This window comes from Eublepharis macularius, chromosome 16 (genome assembly GCF_028583425.1).
Source record: "Eublepharis macularius isolate TG4126 chromosome 16, MPM_Emac_v1.0, whole genome shotgun sequence".
Classification (NCBI taxonomy): domain Eukaryota; kingdom Metazoa; phylum Chordata; class Lepidosauria; order Squamata; family Eublepharidae; genus Eublepharis; species Eublepharis macularius.
Window position 1 is genome coordinate 5,148,335 of NC_072805.1, and position 18,670 is coordinate 5,167,004.

Sequence of the window (18,670 nt, forward strand, 5' to 3'; positions counted from 1 at the left end):
CAAGTATATGGAAAAGCAGCTAAGGTTTCGCGGTTTGCCGGAGATGGAGGGAAAGACAGCTCAAGAGCAAGTTGCTGAAGTGTTAGCTGGATACCTGGGGAAGGAAGAAGAAGAAATCGTGGCTATCCTAGACGTGGTGTATCGTATAAACTCAAGATTTGCGACCCAGAGGAAGTTACCAAGAGACGTGATTGTGCAATTTACAACCAGAAATATGAAAGAAATGATTGTGAGCAAGCAATTCCAAGACCCATTGGAGGTTGATGGCAAGACGGTGATTATTATGAAGGAGTTACCCAGATCGGTGTTGCTTGATCGGAAAAAATATAAAGCCTTAGTCCAAATTTTGAAGGACATGAAAATAAGGTATAGATGGGAATTACCGGAAGGACTGGCATTTGAGTTTGGAGGAGTGAAAAAGCGCATCAGATCTGAATTTGAAATGGAAAAGTTTATGAGGGACAATGAAAAGGACTTACCAGCAACAAGGCTATGAATATGGAATGTAAGGTTATATCTTGGAATGTAAATGGACTTAATTCACCCAATAAGAGAAAAAGTACTTTTCACTGGCTATTAAAACAGAAATGTGATATTGTTTGTTTACAAGAGACTCATATTAGAAAACAGGATGTAAAATATCTAAAACTGAGCAAATTGGGCACTCATTTTGCAGCGGCCACAAAAAAGAAAAAAAGAGGAGTGGTCTTGTATATTAGAGAGGAGCTGCAGCCAAAGTTAGTGTTAAGGACCCAGAAGCCAGATTTTTAGCGGTGGAATGTACATGGAATTCAAAGAAAGTGCTGGTGATTGGAATCTATGCACCTAATGGAGCAAAAGAAAGCTTCTTTGAGGATTTGAGGAAGCAATTAGATGAACTTTCTTACGACCAGATAATTCTTGCAGGAGACTTCAATGGAGTTACAAATTTGGAGCAGGATAAGAAATCAGCAACTGCACAAAAGAAAAGAGGACTACTACCAAAAACTTTTTTTGCATTAATGCAGCAGGAAACTTTGGAAGATGTATGGAGAATACAGAATCCCAAGAGCAGACAATTCACATTTTTTTCCGCAAGACACTTTATCACGAATTGACATGATCTGGGCCTCAAAGGACTTAGTGTTATGGACTAAAGAGGTGGAAATAATGCCTATGGTAGGCTCAGATCACAATCCAATTATGTGGAAGTTTGGGAAAAGAACTAAGAGGAAAGGATGGAGAATAAATGAGGACTTGTTGCAAGAGGGAGAAAACTTGGAGACGTTGAGAAGGGAAACTAAGTTCTTCATACAATACAACATGAATCGAGAAGTACCAACCAACAAGGTATGGGATACCTATAAGGCAGTAATTAGAGGCATACTAATGGACTTAAACGGAAGAGCCAGGAAAAAACAAGAGGAGAAGAGACAGGAGATTACAGAGAAAATAAAAGCCAAAGAAATACTATTAAAGAAAAGACCAGGGAAGAAGAAAATTTACCAAGACATTAAAATTTTACAAGAACAGTTGACAACAATGAATAATAAAGAACTGGAATGGAATCTGAAGAGAATGAATCAAAAGTCGTTTGAAGGAGCAAATAAACCTGGGAAATATTTGGCATGGCAATTGAAGAAGAGAAAGGAGAAGAAGACAATAAATAAAATATGTGAGGATAATAAAGTATATCTGGAACAGACTGCTATTAGTAGAGCCTTCTACAAATTTTACGCTAAATTGTATAATAAAAAAGAGGTGAATAAAGATTCAATAGCGACATATCTGGGGAAAATGAGGCTCCCAGTGATCTCGGAATATTGGAGAAATAAATTGAATAGTGAAGTGACAGAGGAAGAGATAAGGAAGGCAATACAGTCAACAAATCTGGGTAAGGCGCCAGGGCCTGATGGACTCACAGCTAAATTTTACAAGGTAATGGTTAATGAACTGGTGTCATTCCTAAAAGAAGTGATCAATGGTGTTATGAGAGACCAAAGAATTCCAGATACTTGGAGTGAAGCTAACATATCATTGATCCCTAAAGAAGGACAGGACTTGACTAACGTCAAAAATTACAGACCTATTTCCTTACTTAACAATGACTATAAGATCTTTGCGAAGATCTTAGCGGAAAGAGTAAAGGGATGGCTATCCGAAGTTATTGGGGAAGAACAAGCTGGTTTTTTACCAAATAGACAAATTAGAGACAATGTAAGGACAGTTATAAATGCTATTGAATATTATGATAGGCGTTGTGATAAGGAGGTTGGGTTCTTCTTTGTGGACGCTGAAAAAGCTTTTGACAATTTGAACTGGGATTTTATGTTCGCCACTATGGAACAGCTACAGTTGGGAGAAAGATTTATCAGAGCAGTAAAAGAAATCTACAGAGACCAGAGTGCAGCAATTGTGGTGAATGACGAGGTGACTAAGAAATTGACTATAGGCAAAGGTACAAGATCTCTGCTTGTACACAGAACAGTTAGTCCAAATGGCGAGATCCCTGGATATTGAGGTGACCTGCTCTGCTCCAACTTTGTAGGACCCAGTCTGCACTTGAAAGCAGCTGGACCAGTGGCATTTCCACTGGTAAGGCATGCTTGATGTGATGGAAGATGCATGGTCCAGGTGTGCCTCAACACCAGCAACATAGAAAAAGCTGAACAATATGTATAAAACTAAACAAGAAGGTTCCGGTTTTCTATTTACTCACCCTCCAACCAAGTTCATTGTCACCGAGACCCTCCAAGGCAAGGGCTTCCAAAAAAACATGGGTAATTTGCCTCCGATCAATAAGGAGGGCAGGAAACTAAACATACTGGGCAGAAAGGTTTATGTTTCTGCAGCCTTAACCTTTACAGTTGGGAATTATGAAGCCATTACGGCCTACCATCAGCTTTTCCTTTTTTTAAAAAAAATGTTTTATTCATAGAATTAAAAGCCCAATAAAAAGGGTAGAAAGCAAAATAAAGAAAAGGATAGTAAAAAGCTTACAAGAAGAAGAAAACAGAACTTAGAAATAAAAGAAAACAATAATACATATTTCATTTCCATTCTTCTCTACAACACTTATCTTTTTTAACAAACATCGTACTTAAAATTTAATCTCTCCAAATTTTTCTTTTCCACTACTGCTTCCCTTCTATTTGTTTTTTCCCAGATTTATCTTCTTAAAAATCAAAGCCAAAAATCATCAAATCATTTTTTCCTTATTTCACGCAGAAAGTCAATAAGGGGATTTCAGTTAGCCAAAAAAGTAGACTGTTTTATCTCTCATCAAAGCTGTAAATTTAGCCATCTCCGCTAACTCCGTCATTTTCATAATCCAATGTTCAGTGAAGGCAATTCTGTGCTTTTCCATTTTTGTGCATATAAAAGCCTAGCTGCTGTAGTCATATACAAAAATAAAACCCCATGCTGATTTTCCAACTGCTTGTCCATTAATCCCAACAAAAAGGCTTCTGGCTTAAACTGTACAGTAGTCTTTAAAATTTTTTGTATTATATGGATTTAAATCCAAGATTTTCTAGCCTTACAGCAAGTCCACCAGAGATGATAGAATGTTCCTTCTTTTTTCTTACATTTCCAACATTTATCTGACATACCTGTACTCATTTTAGCTAATTTGTCAGGGGACATATACCAGTGATACATCATTTTATAAAAAAATTCTTTAAGTCTAACAGTCAAAGTAAATTTAAGCCCCTTTATCCACACATTTTCTCACTGATCCATCATTATACTCAAAATGTTTAGCCCATTTTACCGTACAATCTGTGATTCTTCTTCTGTTTCAAATTTCAATAACAGCTTATATATTTTAGAAATAACATGTTCATCATTTAAACACAGCTCTTTTTCAAATTCAGCCTTGTCATGTTCAAAGCCCTGTAATTTTTTTATCTAATTTGAATCTTTCTAAAAGTTGAGCATAGGAAAACCATTAACATTTATAACTTTTACCTATTAAATCCTCCCTTGTCTTCAATTTCCAATCTCCTTGTGAGAATTCTAGTAACTCTCCATAAGTCAACCATCCTTGTTTGAAAATCCTCTCTCTTCTATAAAACACTTCTCTTGTTGAAATCCAAAGTGGTGTTTGCTGTGTTAGTCTCAGTTTATATTTGTTCCAAATTCTCAAAATGGCTTTACTTTGTCATACCACAAATAGGCATGCCATCCAAATCTCAGGTTGTGACCTTCCAGTGTCAGGAATAGCGATGGCCACGATCGGAATCATGATGTGAAAAAAACCCCGATAATGGTGTTTGCGCCATCGGGACTCAGCTAATCAGTTCTGTCCACGGTGACCGATCCAGCGTTCGGGGGGGGGCTTGATCGAGGGGGCCATCGTGATCTAATTGGAGAGCCAGACACTCAGGCGCCAATAATCTATTCCCCTAGCAACGGAGCCAGGGGGATGCCTGAGCTGTGTTTGCCCTCCTTCTGTCACCCTGGAAAACCAAATGGAAGCCCAGCTTTCCTTGATTAGCAGGCTTCCTTCCAACCACGGAGCAGCAACCCAGGGGAGGGAGGGGGAAGGGGGTGTTCTGAAGCCATGGGCACAAAGGTTTTTTGCTTTTTTAAAAAATGGGGCTTTGTAGGAGGAATGGGTGTTTTTCTGTCTGTCACTCTCTGTTTTTAACCTGCTTTTAAAACACTGTATTTTGTGGGAAAACCTCATTCACAGTTCTGTGTGTGTGTGTTTAAAATATGTTTTTTGAAGACTGGCTGCTTGCTTTTAAAATCGGGTGGGGAGGAACGGAGGATTCTGTCCCTGCTTTTTTAAAAAAGCTGGCTGAAACATGTTGACGGGGTGTCTCTCTCTATTTGGAGAGGCAGGGATAGATCCCCCCCCTGCTCTAAATGTGTGTGTGTGTGTGAATCAGGGTCGGATCGACAGGGGGGCAGGGGGTTAGTCTGTCCCCAGCGCCGCCAAAGAGGGAGTGCCAGGTGCAGTTGCCAGCCCCAGGAGCGTGCCTGGGGAAAGTTGAATGGTGCGGGTGGCCTCCCAGCCACCCGCGCTGCCTTTTGCCTTTCCCGCAGGACAAGGGGCGGCCGGCTTGTGGGAAAAGCAAAAGGCAGCGCAGGTGGCTGGGAGTCTGCTGCGCCATTCGTCTTTCCCCAGGACAAGGGGTGTGTGGGCAAGCCAGCTGCCCCTTGTCCTGGGGAAAGGCAAAAGGCAGTGCGGGTGGCTGGGAGGCTGCCCATGCCATTCGTCTTTCCCCAGGACAAGGGGTGCACGGGCAAGCCAGCCTCCCCTTGTCCTGGGGAAAGGCAAAAGGCAGCATGGGTGGCTGGGAGGCCGCCCGCGCCATTCGTCTTTCCCCAGGACAAGGGGCGTGTGGGCAAGCCAGCTGCCCCTTGTCCTGGGGAAAGGCAAAAGGCAGCGCGGGTGGCTGGGAGGCCGCCCACGCCATTCGTCTTTCCCCAGGACAAGGGGTGTGTGGGCAAGCCAGCTGCCCCTTGTCCTGGGGAAAGGCAAAAGGCAGCGCGGGTGGCTGGGAGGCCGCCCACGCCATTCGTCTTTCCCCAGGACAAGGGGCGCGCGGGCAAGCCGGCCTCCCCTTGTCCTGGGGAAAGGCAAAAGGCAGCATGGGTGGCTGGGAGGCCGCCCGCGCCATTCGCCTTTCCCCAGGACAAGGGGCGCGCGGGCAAGCTGGCCGCCCTTTGTCTTGCGGGGCAGGTGAATGGCGCGGGCAGCCTCCTAGCCACTTGCGCTGCTGCCAGCTCCGCAGCGCACCGGGACAGCCGGCATGCTGCATGGGCGGGGGGGCAACCAAGGAGCGCGCATGCGCAGGAGCCTGACTACGGTTGCCCTGGGCACTGGCAACCGTAGATCCGGCCCTGGTGTGAATGTCCCCTCCCTGAGGGGAGGCAGCTCGTTGCCGGGTTAAAAACTCCCCCCTCTGCTCTATGTGTGTGTGTGTGTGTGTGTGTGTGTGTGTGTGTGTGTGTGTGTGTGTGAAAGTCCCCTCCCTCCCCGAGGGGAGGCAGCTCATCGCCGCCTCCCTGTGCCCGCCGGGTCTGACGGCCGCTGCCACCAACCACCGTTCCTATATCTCTGGAAACAGCAGGGCGCCTCCTGCTTTGGCCTCCCCGATTCCCGATTCCGGATCGGAAACGGGACTTGATCGGTTAGAATCAGTGACCTGGGTTCGGCGGCGGCCCGGATCCATGAACAGCTTGATCGGTATTTTTGGGGGGGATCGTGCCCACCTCTAGTCAGGAATCTCTCTTTTCTCAAAAGTATCCATTCCTTCATCCACACTAGACATGAGGATGCATAGTACACTTTCAAATCTGGTAAATCTGTACCAGCTTCCATGTTCGCCTTCCTCCAGTTCATCCATGGGCATCTCCTCCCCCTCCTTTTCCACTTCATCTTTCAGTTTTTCCTCCCACTCCGTGAGGTCAGGCTGCTCCTCTTTGGCTTTAATATGTTGCCTAGTGATAACAGCCCCTCCCAGCTGAGCAGGCAAGAACATAGTGTCCACCACCTCCTCCTTTTGACTGTCATGTTGGGGGAGGCGCAAGAGGGTGTCTGCCAAGAAATTTCATTTGCCCGGCAGATGTTTGAGTACAAAATTGAATCGAGAGAAAAGCTCCGCCCACTGCAACTGCTTGGTGCCCAATTTGCAAGGGGCACATAACGCTTCTAAATTTTTGTGATCAGTTCACACTTCAAATGGCATTTTAGCCCCCTCCAGCCAATGTCTCCAGGTGCACAACACTAGTTTGATGGCAGCCGCCTCTTTGACCCTGATCGTCCAGTATCGTTCCACCTCATAAAACTTCTTAGACACATAAGCACAGGGGTGCAACTTCCCCTCATCATCTTCCTGTAAGATTAACCCCACACACACACACTATCGCAACATCACTGGCATCCACTTGTACCACAAATTTACGGTTTTCATTGGGGTGGCGCTGGACTGGTTCAGATGTGAACAACCATTTTAAGTTCTCAGAAGCTTCCTGTCACTCTCCTTTTCAGGCCAATTTAGCGCTAGTCTTTGTTCCTTAGGGTCCCTTCCCCTTTGTCTTCAATAAGTCTGTTAGCATTAGTGAAATCTGTGCAACATTCTTTATGAAGGGTCAGTAAAAATTAGTGAACCCAAGGAATGATTGCAATTGCCGTCTGGTTCTGGGGGCTTCCCATTCCACCACGGCTCAGACCTTGGCGGGATCCATTCCCAATCCCTGGCCAGATACTCGATATCCCAGAAAGTCCAGCTCCCTCTTATAAAATTCATATTTTGGACAGTTTAACAGGCAGCTGGTGGGTGAGTAGTTTGGTATTCTCCCAATGTGGGACTGCACTGAAGATGGTAGATGAAAACAGCATTGCACCTACCTGTAACTATTATTCGTCTAGGTCTTTGTGCAGCCACACGTTTCCCCCCTCCTGCCCCGCTGCTGAACTCTCTAACATAATTTATGAGAGTTGCGGTGGCACAGGAGAACTCAGGAAAGGAGGAGGTGACCTCCCTGATCACGTGGCTGTTTCGGCGGGAAGAACTGGCTCGGAGCTGTAGCGGAGGTCGCCCCCCTTAATAGCCTATAAGCTAAGACAGTTTCTGTTCCGAGTGGCTGGCATGTGCGTGCGCAGTTCTCAGTGTGTGCCTGCACGAAGACCTAGTTGAACAACAGTTACAAGTAAGATGTTTGCTCTAATGGCAAACATCTGCTGAAGGTCCCTGGCCCCAGGGAGGCCCACCTGGTGTCGACCAGGGCCAGGGCCTTCTCGGTCCTGGCCCCAGCCTGGTGGAACATTCTGTCTAATGAGACCGGGGCCCGGCAGGATTTATTGTCTTTTCTCCGGGCCTGTAAGACAGAGCTGTTCTGCCAGGCGTATGGTTGATGTTAGGCGGAGCCCCCCCATCCATGCGAGCATGGTCTGTGCCCTCCCCACTAGCAACATCCTCCATCTGTTGAGCTCCACTGTAAATGCTCTGGTGAAGGTGAAAGGGAGGTGCCTTGTGTATGCATTTAGTGCATTTTATTATGCTGCTGAGTATACGTGTATATATATATATGTATTTTAAATGTTAGGATGTTTATATATTTATAATTTTAAACTGTGTAAATTGTTAGATGTATTTTAAATGTATGTAAATTGTAATCCGCCCTGAGCCTGCTGGTGTGGGGAGGGCAGAATATAAATCTAATAAATTAAGTAGGTGCAACCCTGTTTTTCACAGTAACTGGAGGTCTATACTGGCTCCCTGGCTGAGCTGTGATGGCTTTAATATAACTATTCTCAAACTGATTTGCATGTATCAATTCTTTTTCTAAATGCACATTTTTCTAAATGCACATTTAATTGTTCTGCCACAGAGGAGCATTGGCTTAAAACAGTTTAAAAAGTTGAATTGGTTTTATAGGTTGGTTGTTGTGGATTTTCCGGGCTGTATAGCCGTGGTCTTGGCATTGTAGTTCCTGACGTTTCGCCAGCAGCTGTGACTGGCATCTTCAGAGGTGTAGCACCAAAAGACAGAGGTCTCTCAGTGTCACAGTCGTAACACTTAGAGTTGCTGCCTTGGAATGTGCCAGTTGACATTTTGTTATGTTTGTGCATGTGTATTTGTTGGTGGATATAACAACAACAACAACAACAATTTATTTACAATTATTATTTTTGCATTCCAGGACTATGTTATTAGAGTTGCTATTATCAGAAAAAAGTGACAAGGATTCAGCTGTTTGCAAGGAGATGGGCACATTTCTTGCAAGTTGTTTCCAGGAGAAATGCCATTCCGTGCTCAGATTGGCTTCTGCAGCAAATAATGAAGATGAGGTAAGATTTTTGAACACTAGAATCTGATGTTGTAACCTTGATGTACTATCATTTGACTTAGACCTCTGATACTCACTTCATGTGTGCTCCTCTCATGTATGTAAGTTTCCCCATTCAACTTAATAGATAGATCTATTGCATGCATAACTTGTGATCCATCCTGCGTGCCTTCAGAATGGCAAAAAAATCCATTAAAAATAATATCTCTCTTTCTGCTCTGAAATGAATAATGGTTTCCATTGGGTCAAGGAACTTGGTGTATGATCCCATTGACCAATGTGAAGACACCTGAACATTTGAGCTAATATGCTGTAGAAATGCTTGCAGCACTGTGCATTCCTGTAACAGTTTTGCCACAAACTCATGTTTGTAACAGTGTTGCCACAAATTCACATTTTGTTCATTGGGCTGAAGTAATGGATACGGTTCTTCCTAAACACTTGGTGCTAATCTGCAAAAGCAGCAGGTCACATGATGGCTTTATTACTGAAGTGTGCTGCAAATGGGGACCATGGCGACTGACATCCAACTATTAAGGCTTAACTGGTTGGTGGATCAGCGCCAAGCAGTTCTTACCAGGTTTAGGAAGGCCATAATGTACTTCCTGCGCAGAGTGATAATAATTCTGTAGTTAACAGGCTTGCATATTTGAAAAGGTGTTTATATGTCTGGATCAGAGATGGGCACGAACTGAAATATGAACTAAAGTTCATCACGAACCAAGCTGGTTTGTGGTTCGCAAGTCGGCAGTTTGTCAGAGCCCATTTCTGATGGACCGCAATGAACTTCAGGCCAGCTTGTTTAGTTCATTTTCCAGTATGACACTAGAGGTGTGCACCCCCTTGGGGTTTCCTGCTTTGGGTTTACCAAAGCTCAAAGCAGCATTTTTCTTGCCATTTACAAATGGCAGGAAAAGTGTTGCTTTCAAACGTCGGTCGGTTTTCAGCTGATGGGAGGGGGGATCCCCTATCAGCTGAAAAAAGCTGCCAGCATTTGAAAGCAGCAACACTTTTCTTACTACCATTTGAAAGCAGCAACACTTTCCCTCTCCCTCCTCTCAGCTGAAAAAAGCTGCCAGCGTTTGAAAGTAGATTTTTTCAGCTGATGAGTTGCCAGTCCCTGGCAGTTAGGTCACTCAAGCCCTCCACAGTTAACACATAGGTGTTCCAGTTGAAGTAGCTTTATTGAGATCCATACAGTACAGGTATTCAGCCTAAGGTGTCGATTGGCAGAAGTGACAATTCAAACAAAGGCATTGCTATTATAGGAAAACTTCCCGCCCTCCTGGGTCCATTGGCATTCTGGCGCAAAACCCCAGAGAGGTTGCATGGGAACAGAGTAGTTTAGACTACATGAAATACTATTATTTCTGTTTTTTATTCTCTATTTATTATTCAACCTTGGATTAGATTTTCGCAATATGTCTGTGGATATGTTGCAAGACTTGTGTTATAAAAATTCAGTACCTGAAAAGGGTCTCTGTGTGTGCTTCAAAACTAAATTCTGCACAAAGATCATCCGAGGCCATTTTTTAGGCTGGAAAGTGAAAGCTGCATTCGGAGAACTTCTGTTCTGGGCCATGCTACACTTTTCAAAGCTAGGTAATTGCAGGCATCATTAATGGGGAGGGCAGGTTTTAAAAGTAGTGGGAAATTTGAAACCTGGAATTTTCAGTAGCTTTTTGCATTGGGGGAAAAATCTTTTGTATTTTTGCACAAAAATTTGAAAAGGGGGTGAATTTCTATTAACAAGCAAACCTATGACTCTGCCCCCTCCCATTGAACCCAACTGCTTGGTCCAGCACCATAAGTACTTTAGACCAGAAGAGCAAGCAACCCTGGGCAACTACAACTTACATAGCCGCTGCAATCCATTACGAAGACCCAGACATTACTTGGGTTCCATGGCACCTGAGCATTTACTATTGCAACCCTCAAAGGAGCCTGGGACGGATGAAGAGTGTCAGAGTTCAGGGCTTGTGAGGGCAGGAGGATAGAGGCAATGGATCCCATGACATTTCCGGTGATGTCATTTGGACTGCAATATCTAAAAATTTCCAAAAAATCAAGTTTGGGGGAGTGGGTTCTTTAATTGTTGGTGTTTTTAATAAACTTCTAATAACCTGTTTTCTGTAGGAAGCCCTGCTTATGCTTCGGCTTCTTGATGCTCTTTGTGAAATGACATCTAATGATGGACAAGTAGAACATCTGCAAACTTGCCCTGATTTGCTTGAGACAGCTGTCAGTAAGTAGGAAATCCCCACTTTCAAAAATGTGATAGTTTAATGATAGGTTTTTTTTTTTTTTACTGTGAGGCACTTCCCCAGGGTGGTGTGGGTGGCCATCCCACTGCCACCATGTTCCTGTCGCTGGAGGGCTCTGCAGGGCCTCAGATGTGGGAAAGCGGATTGCCTGGGTTATGTCACTCTAGGTGTCTCTGGCCTTCCCCAGAATGTGTTCCTTCTCTCAGGATGACACACCCTGCTGCTCCTCTCTAGCCCATGTGCTATCCCTCCTTTTATCACTCCTCCCTGATTACCTAGCCTGCTTCCCAAGCCCTACCGTGTCCCAGCACCTGGGCTACCAGTGCCCTCTGCCCCTGGGGCCATCCCTAGCATGTCTCTCCACAGTCCTCATTGTCCTGGGGGCCCGCCTGCAATGGTGTTGGCTGTAGTTCTTGGCCTCCAGCTGCTTCAGCCTCTGCCCTCTGCCTTTGGGTCCCATCCAGCCCTGCTCCTGTTTTTGGTTCCCACACATTGCTTGCTGCTAGTTTGAGGGTGGCAAGCTGCACTGGAAGCCACTTTGGGGCCTGCTTGATAGGGCTTCAAAGAGAGCAAAGAGCAAATTTATAAGGGAACAGAGGGTTGAAAAAAATCATTAGAAATTTCAACAATAAATTTTTGCAACTTATTTTAATCTTTAAGGCTCTCCCATATAAAGCCAATAAATCTTTTCACAACTGACAATCACACTTTATAGATTATCTAATAATCAATAGTTAAACCTAGGAAAACTTAACTGATACAAAACCACTAAAATACTAATTAATCACAGCTAACTACACTTACAAAGGAACAAACATATTAAAAAGGAGACAACTCTCATTATTGTTCTCAACAATTTGTTTTAAAATAATAATATCAATAAAATCTGGACATTTAAATCATCAGAGCTAAAATGAAGTCAAATATCAAAATTACTTCTTACAACATTCGAGGCTTGGGAAACCCCATTAAAAGAAAACGCATTCTTGCAAATTTAGCCAAGACAAGATCAGACATTATATTCCTTCAAGAAACACATCTCCATCCTTTCTTTTCTTTTTCCTTTTTTTAAAAATTTTTATTGGAATTAGAAATATTTTGTCATTTATAACAATCAAATTACTTTAATATTCCAGTTCTAACCCCCTCCCTCCCCCCCCGTTTGTTGACTTCCAACAGTTTTCCAACCCTTTGTCTATTCTTCCCCTACTCATTTCAACTTATTTTGTCAATTAAACATATACTTTCACACTCTTCTAAGCTAGTCTATTATAACACAGTGCTAAGTCAATTTCCCTTCACTTATCAACTAACTAATACATTCCTGGCATGTTATTCAATAGTAATAATACTGGTAATATTCTCAATATCCTGTACTCTAACTTATTCATTCTAATGTCATCAATATGGGACAAACAATTTATCCCTCCCTATACATAACTTGAGTACTCATAAGTGATGAATACATTTATAAGTCAACCAATTTAACTTATACTCTATATGTTACTCTTTACTTCCTCTTATATCTCTTATCTTTATAACATAAAGTCAATCAATTTGACTCATATTCTACACATTTCTAAATATAACTATAAACACAATATACATTCGACATAAGCCAATCAATTTGACCCATGTTCTGCACATTTCTCAATATCGCTATAACCAAAAATACCTTCAGCATAAGTCAGTCAATTTAACCTATATTCTATATGCTACTTCTCATTCCCCCCCTTCTTGTATTCATGAATTTTAATTCTGTTAATTCTCAATTACACCCCTATCTGCCAGCAACATAATTAATTAATTAATTTCTATTCTTATATATCCCATAATAACTATTACTTAATACTGTATAGAATAATCAAATAGAATAATTGCTTAGTAATTCTTCTTTAACTCTCCTCCCCCCAGTATAGTCACTTCTCTCTTCTTTGGTTTTTCTTCAATAATTTTCAAACTGCCACAGTTCTCCTCCCACCTCCCATTTTTTCACCAAATATTGTTTCAGCTTCTCCCAATCTGTGTTAAACTGTCCTGGATCAAGGTCTCTTAGTTTTCTTGTCAGTTTATCCATCTCCGCCATGTACAGCAATTTGTGAATCCAGTCCTCGATAGTTGGCACTTCTTGTACTTTCCACTTTTGCGCATACAAAAGTCTAGCCGCTGCTGTCATGTAAAAAAGCAATGTCCTATGTTGTGCTGGAATATCTTCCATTCCCAAGTTCAGTAGCAGGAGTTCTGGGTTCTTATTAACTTGAAACTGTAAAATCTCACTTATTACTCTTATTATTTCCCCCCAGTACTGCCTGACTACCTCACAAGTCCACCACATATGGTACAAAGATCCTTCATGCTTTTTACATTTCCAGCATTTATTAGACGTGTTCACATTCCCTAGCGCAATTTTCTTTGGTGTCAGGTACCAACGATAGATCATTTTATAGACATTCTCTTTAATGTTAGTGCATGTCGTAATCTTCAAAGTATTTTTCCACAAGTATTCCCACGCCTCCATTGTTATTTCTTTATTAAAATTTATAGCCCACTTCACCATTTGCACCTTAACTACCTCTTCTTCAGTATACCATTTTAACAACACTTTATAGACCTTTGAAATTTCCTTTTTGTCTTCTTGTAAAATTACTTCCTCCAAGTCCGAGTTCTCCATTCTTATCCCTCCCTTGGCACAATCCGATTTATAAAGGTCTCTGAGCTGTCTATATTGAAACCAGTCATAGTTTGGAGACAACTCTTCTTGCGTCTTTATTCTTAATTTAGAAAATTCTATTCGTGTTATCTCCTTATACGTTAAACACTGTTGTTCATTATCAACAGTTCTCGGATCTATCGCTTCATAAGGAACCACCCAGGAGGGAATTCCTTCTTGTAGGTAATCTCTGTACTTTTTCCATATTGTGAAGAGGCTTCTCCGAATGTAATGGTGTAAAAACATAGAGTCTGCTTTTACTTTATCATACCATAAGTATGCATGCCATCCAAATATTTTTTGTATCCCTCTAAGGCCAGCAATTTGCGATTTTTAAGCATCATCCAGTCCTTCAGCCAAACCAAGCAGATTGCCTCATAGTAAAGTCTTAGGTTGGGCAGTTGCATTCCGCCTCTCTCTTTCGCGTCCTGTAACACTTTCATTTTCACTCGAGGCTTTTTGCCTGCCCAAACAAAGTCCGATATCTTTCTCTGCCATTTCTCAAACTGCTTGGAATCCCGAATAACTGGTATTGTCTGTAACAAAAACATCACTCTTGGCAGCACATTCATCTTGACTGCTGCAATTCTTCCCAACCATGACAAATTCAATCTATTCCATTTAATCAAGTCTCGCTCTATTTGAGTCCACAATTTCTCATAATTATTCTTGAATAGATCTATATTCTTTGCAGTCAGTTCAATTCCCAAGTATTTCACCTTATTTGTTACTTCACAGTCTGTTATTTCCATAAGTTGCTGTTGTTTTTGTTTAGTCATATTTTTACACAGTATTTTTGACTTCTTTTTGTTTACAAAAAAACCTGCCAAATCTCCAAATTCTGTGATTTTTTCTATTACCCTTGGCATGTTTTCAATTGGATCTTCCACAATTAACATTATATCGTCTGCAAATGCTCTGACCTTATAGGAAAAGTCTTTTATCTTTATTCCACGGATTGCATTATCTTCTCGGATCTGTATCATCAAAATTTCCAAAACCATTATAAACAACAGTGGAGACAACGGGCAACCTTGCCTTGTACCTTTGCCTATAGTCAATTTCTTAGTCACCTCGTCATTCACCACAATTGCTGCACTCTGGTCTCTGTAGATTTCTTTTACTGCTCTGATAAATCTTTCTCCCAACTGTAGCTGTTCCATAGTGGCGAACATAAAATCCCAGTTCAAATTGTCAAATGCTTTTTCAGCGTCCACAAAGAAGAACCCAACCTCCTTATCACAACGCCTATCATAATATTCAATAGCATTTATAACTGTCCTTAAATTGTCTCTGATTTGTCTATTCGGTAAAAAACCAGCTTGTTCTTCCCCAATAACTTCGGATAGCCATCCCTTTACTCTTTCCGCTAAGATCTTCGCAAAGATCTTATAGTCATTGTTAAGTAAGGAAATAGGTCTGTAATTTTTGACGTTAGTCAAGTCCTGTCCTTCTTTAGGGATCAATGATATGTTAGCTTCACTCCAAGTATCTGGAATTCTTTGGTCTCTCATAACACCATTGATCACTTCTTTTAGGAATGACACCAGTTCATTGACCATTACCTTATAAAATTTAGCTGTGAGTCCATCAGGCCCTGGCGCCTTACCCAGATTTGTTGACTGTATTGCCTTCCTTATCTCTTCCTCTGTCACTTCACTATTCAAATTATTTCTCCAATATTCCGAGATCACTGGGAGCCTCATTTTCCCCAGATATGTCGCTATTGAATCTTTATTCACCTCTTTTTTATTATACAATTTAGCGTAAAATTTGTAGAAGGCTCTACTAATAGCAGTCTGTTCCAGATATACTTTATTATCCTCACATATTTTATTTATTGTCTTCTTCTCCTTTCTCTTCTTCAATTGCCATGCCAAATATTTCCCAGGTTTATTTGCTCCTTCAAACGACTTTTGATTCGTTCTCTTCAGATTCCATTCCAGTTCTTTATTATTCATTGCTGTCAACTGTTCTTGTAAAATTTTAATGTCTTGGTAGACTTTCTTCTTCCCTGGTCTTTTCTTTAGTAGTATTTCTTTGGCTTTTATTTTGTCTGTAATCTCCTGTCTCTTCTCCTCTTGTTTTTTCCTGGCTCTTCCATTTAAGTCCATTAGTATGCCTCTAATTACTGCCTTATAGGTATCCCATACCTTGTTGGTTGGTACTTCTCGATTCATGTTGTATTATATGAAGAACTTAGTTTCCCTTCTCAACATCTCCAAGTTTTCTCCCTCTTGCAACAAGTCCTCATTTATTCTCCATCCTTTCCTCTTAGTTCTTTTCCCAAACTTCCACATAATTGGATTGTGATCTGAGCCTACCATAGGCATTATTTCCACCTCTTTAGTCCATAACACTAAGTCCTTTGAGGCCCAGATCATGTCGATTCGTGATAAAGTAGAGTGTCTTGCGGAGAAAAATGTGAATTGTCTGCCCTTGGGATTCTGTATTCTCCATACATCTTCCAAAGTTTCCTGCTGCATTAATGCAAAAGAAATTTTTGGTAGTAGTCCTCTTTTCTTTTGTGCAGTTGCTGAGTTCTTGTCCTGCTCCAAATTTGTAACTCCATTGAAGTCTCCTGCAAGAATTATCTGGTCGTAAGAAAGTTCATCTAATTGCTTCCTCAAATCCTCAAAGAAGCTTTCTTTTGCTCCATTAGGTGCATAGATTCCAATCACCAGCACTTTCTTTAAATTCCATGTACATTCCACCGCTAAAAATCTGGCTTCTGGGTCCTTAAACACTAACTTTGGCTGCAGCTCCTCTCTAATATACAAGACCACTCCTCTTTTTTTCTTTTTTGTGGCCGCTGCAAAATGAGTGCCCAATTTGCTCAGTTTTAGATATTTTACATCCTGTTTTCTAATATGAGTCTCTTGTAAACAAACAATATCACATTTCTGTTTTAATAGCCGGTGAAAAGTACTTTTTCTCTTATTGGGTGAATTAAGTCCATTTATATTCCAAGATATAACCTTACATTCCATATTCATAGCCTTGTTGCTGGTAAGTCCTTTTCATTGTCCCTCATAAACTTTTCCATTTCAAATTCAGATCTGATGCGCTTTTTCACTCCTCCAAACTCAAATGCCAGTCCTTCCGGTAATTCCCATCTATACCTTATTTTCATGTCCTTCAAAATTTGGACTAAGGCTTTATATTATTTCCGATCAAGCAACACCGATCTAGGTAACTCCTTCATAATAATCACCGTCTTGCCATCAACCTCCAATGGGTCTTGGAATTGCTTGCTCACAATCATTTCTTTCATATTTCTGGTTGTAAATTGCACAATCACGTCTCTTGGTAACTTCCTCTGGATCGCAAATCTTGAGTTTATACGATACACCACATCTAGGATAGCCACGATTTCTTCTTCTTCCTTCCCCAGGTATCCAGCTAACACTTCAGCAACTTGCTCTTGAGCTGTCTTTCCCTCCATCTCCGGCAAACCGCGAAACCTTAGCTGCTTTTCCATATACTTGCTCTCGGCAATAGCCATTCTGCCCCTCATCGTCCTCATATCTGTCTGTTGCGTGTCTGAGAGATTCTCCATCGCCTTCTCCACCACGTTAACTTTTTGCTGTGTTGCTTCCATTCCCTTTTTCATTTCTGCCAATTCACTTTTAACTGTCTCTTTAACTTCTTTGATCTCTTTCACCAGCTCCTGCTGGACCTTTAACATTTCCGAAAATCTTTTGTCTAAATTTTCCATAGCCGTCTGCCACTCTTTTTTCGACATCGTGGGGCTTGACTTGCCTCGCTCCCACGAGTCTGCTCGTTTCCTTAACTCCGTGGCGCTTGGCTAAGTGTCCCTTTAATTTAATTTAATTCAAATGTCCCGGTTTCAAAAGGAAAAAAAAAGCACTTACAAAATCCAAAATGCCGGGCGTCTTTTCTCTATGGTTTTTCTATATTTTTGTAATCCAATATGGCATACTTCCTCTTCTGCTGAAGCCCGTGCCCTTCCCTCTTCAAAGATGGTGATTGCCCTCTTCCTGTCTGCCTTAGGGCCGTCTCTCTCCAGCAGCCCTATCACAATTACGTACTTCCTGTTTCCCGTCTCCTCACAGCAGCTCTCGCGATGGTAGAAGCTTTCTCACAGTCTATTATCTCCTCACAACCACAGGTATGAACAACAATCCTCCGATTTCTCTAATTCTTTTAGCTTAGTCCTTTTACTAATCTGTTTCTTGCCGAGTCTTCCTCTACTTTTAATCAAACTGTTGCAGTTTAAAAGTCCCCTTTAATGCTTCTTTACTTTAAGTAATTCGTCCCGTTTCAAGAGATAGTGATCTTTACCTTTTCAAACGTCTTTCTGGGTTGTAATCACTGCTTCAAACTCAGGTTCTCTTTCACCTTCTTTCCTCCTATTGATGCTTGGGCATGTAGATCTTATGCCAGCCGTCACTGGCCCCAGAACTGCCGCAGAGATATAGGCCGACCTGTCTTAGGGTGGGACCTCAAGGGACAGGGGAGAGTCCGTTGCGCAGAACCCCCCCTCGCCCGAGATCAACGTACCCTGAGGTACTTGAGCATTCAAAGCCTGTTCTCCGCCTGAGAACAGGGGACCGCGGGCTTGTTTGCCCCCGCCGGTCACTAAAAACGGCAGCCCGGTCAGCTCTGCTCCCAGAGCTGTGTTAGACCTCCATGGATCCCAAACAGGAAGTCCACATCTCCATCCTTTCAATAGTCAAAATTTAAAATCAAGCTGGATCCAATTTCAATACCATGCAAAAGGCACCTCTAAGGCGAGAGGAGTTGCCATCTTAATTTCTAAAACTATACCTTTTCAACATCAACATACACTAAGTGACCCTAAAGGGAGATTTGTTTTTGTAAAAGGCAAAATAGGTCCACAAACATATACCCTGGCCTCAATATATGCCCCAAATTCTGACCAAATAAC

General features: G+C 42.0%; 1 protein-coding gene across 4 annotated transcripts in view; it reads left to right on the forward strand.

Annotated features, from left to right (window-relative positions):
* The window catches only part of ATXN10 (ataxin 10), a 183,531-nt gene that overhangs the window by 93,274 nt on the left and 71,587 nt on the right, over positions 1-18,670 (forward strand). For all 4 annotated transcript variants that reach the window (XM_055000643.1, XM_055000644.1, XM_055000645.1 and 1 more), the window contains 2 exons: positions 8,638-8,785; positions 10,921-11,029. In XM_055000643.1, the coding sequence (XP_054856618.1) occupies positions 8,638-8,785; positions 10,921-11,029 (257 nt within the window). The remainder of the gene's footprint in view (positions 1-8,637; positions 8,786-10,920; positions 11,030-18,670) is intronic.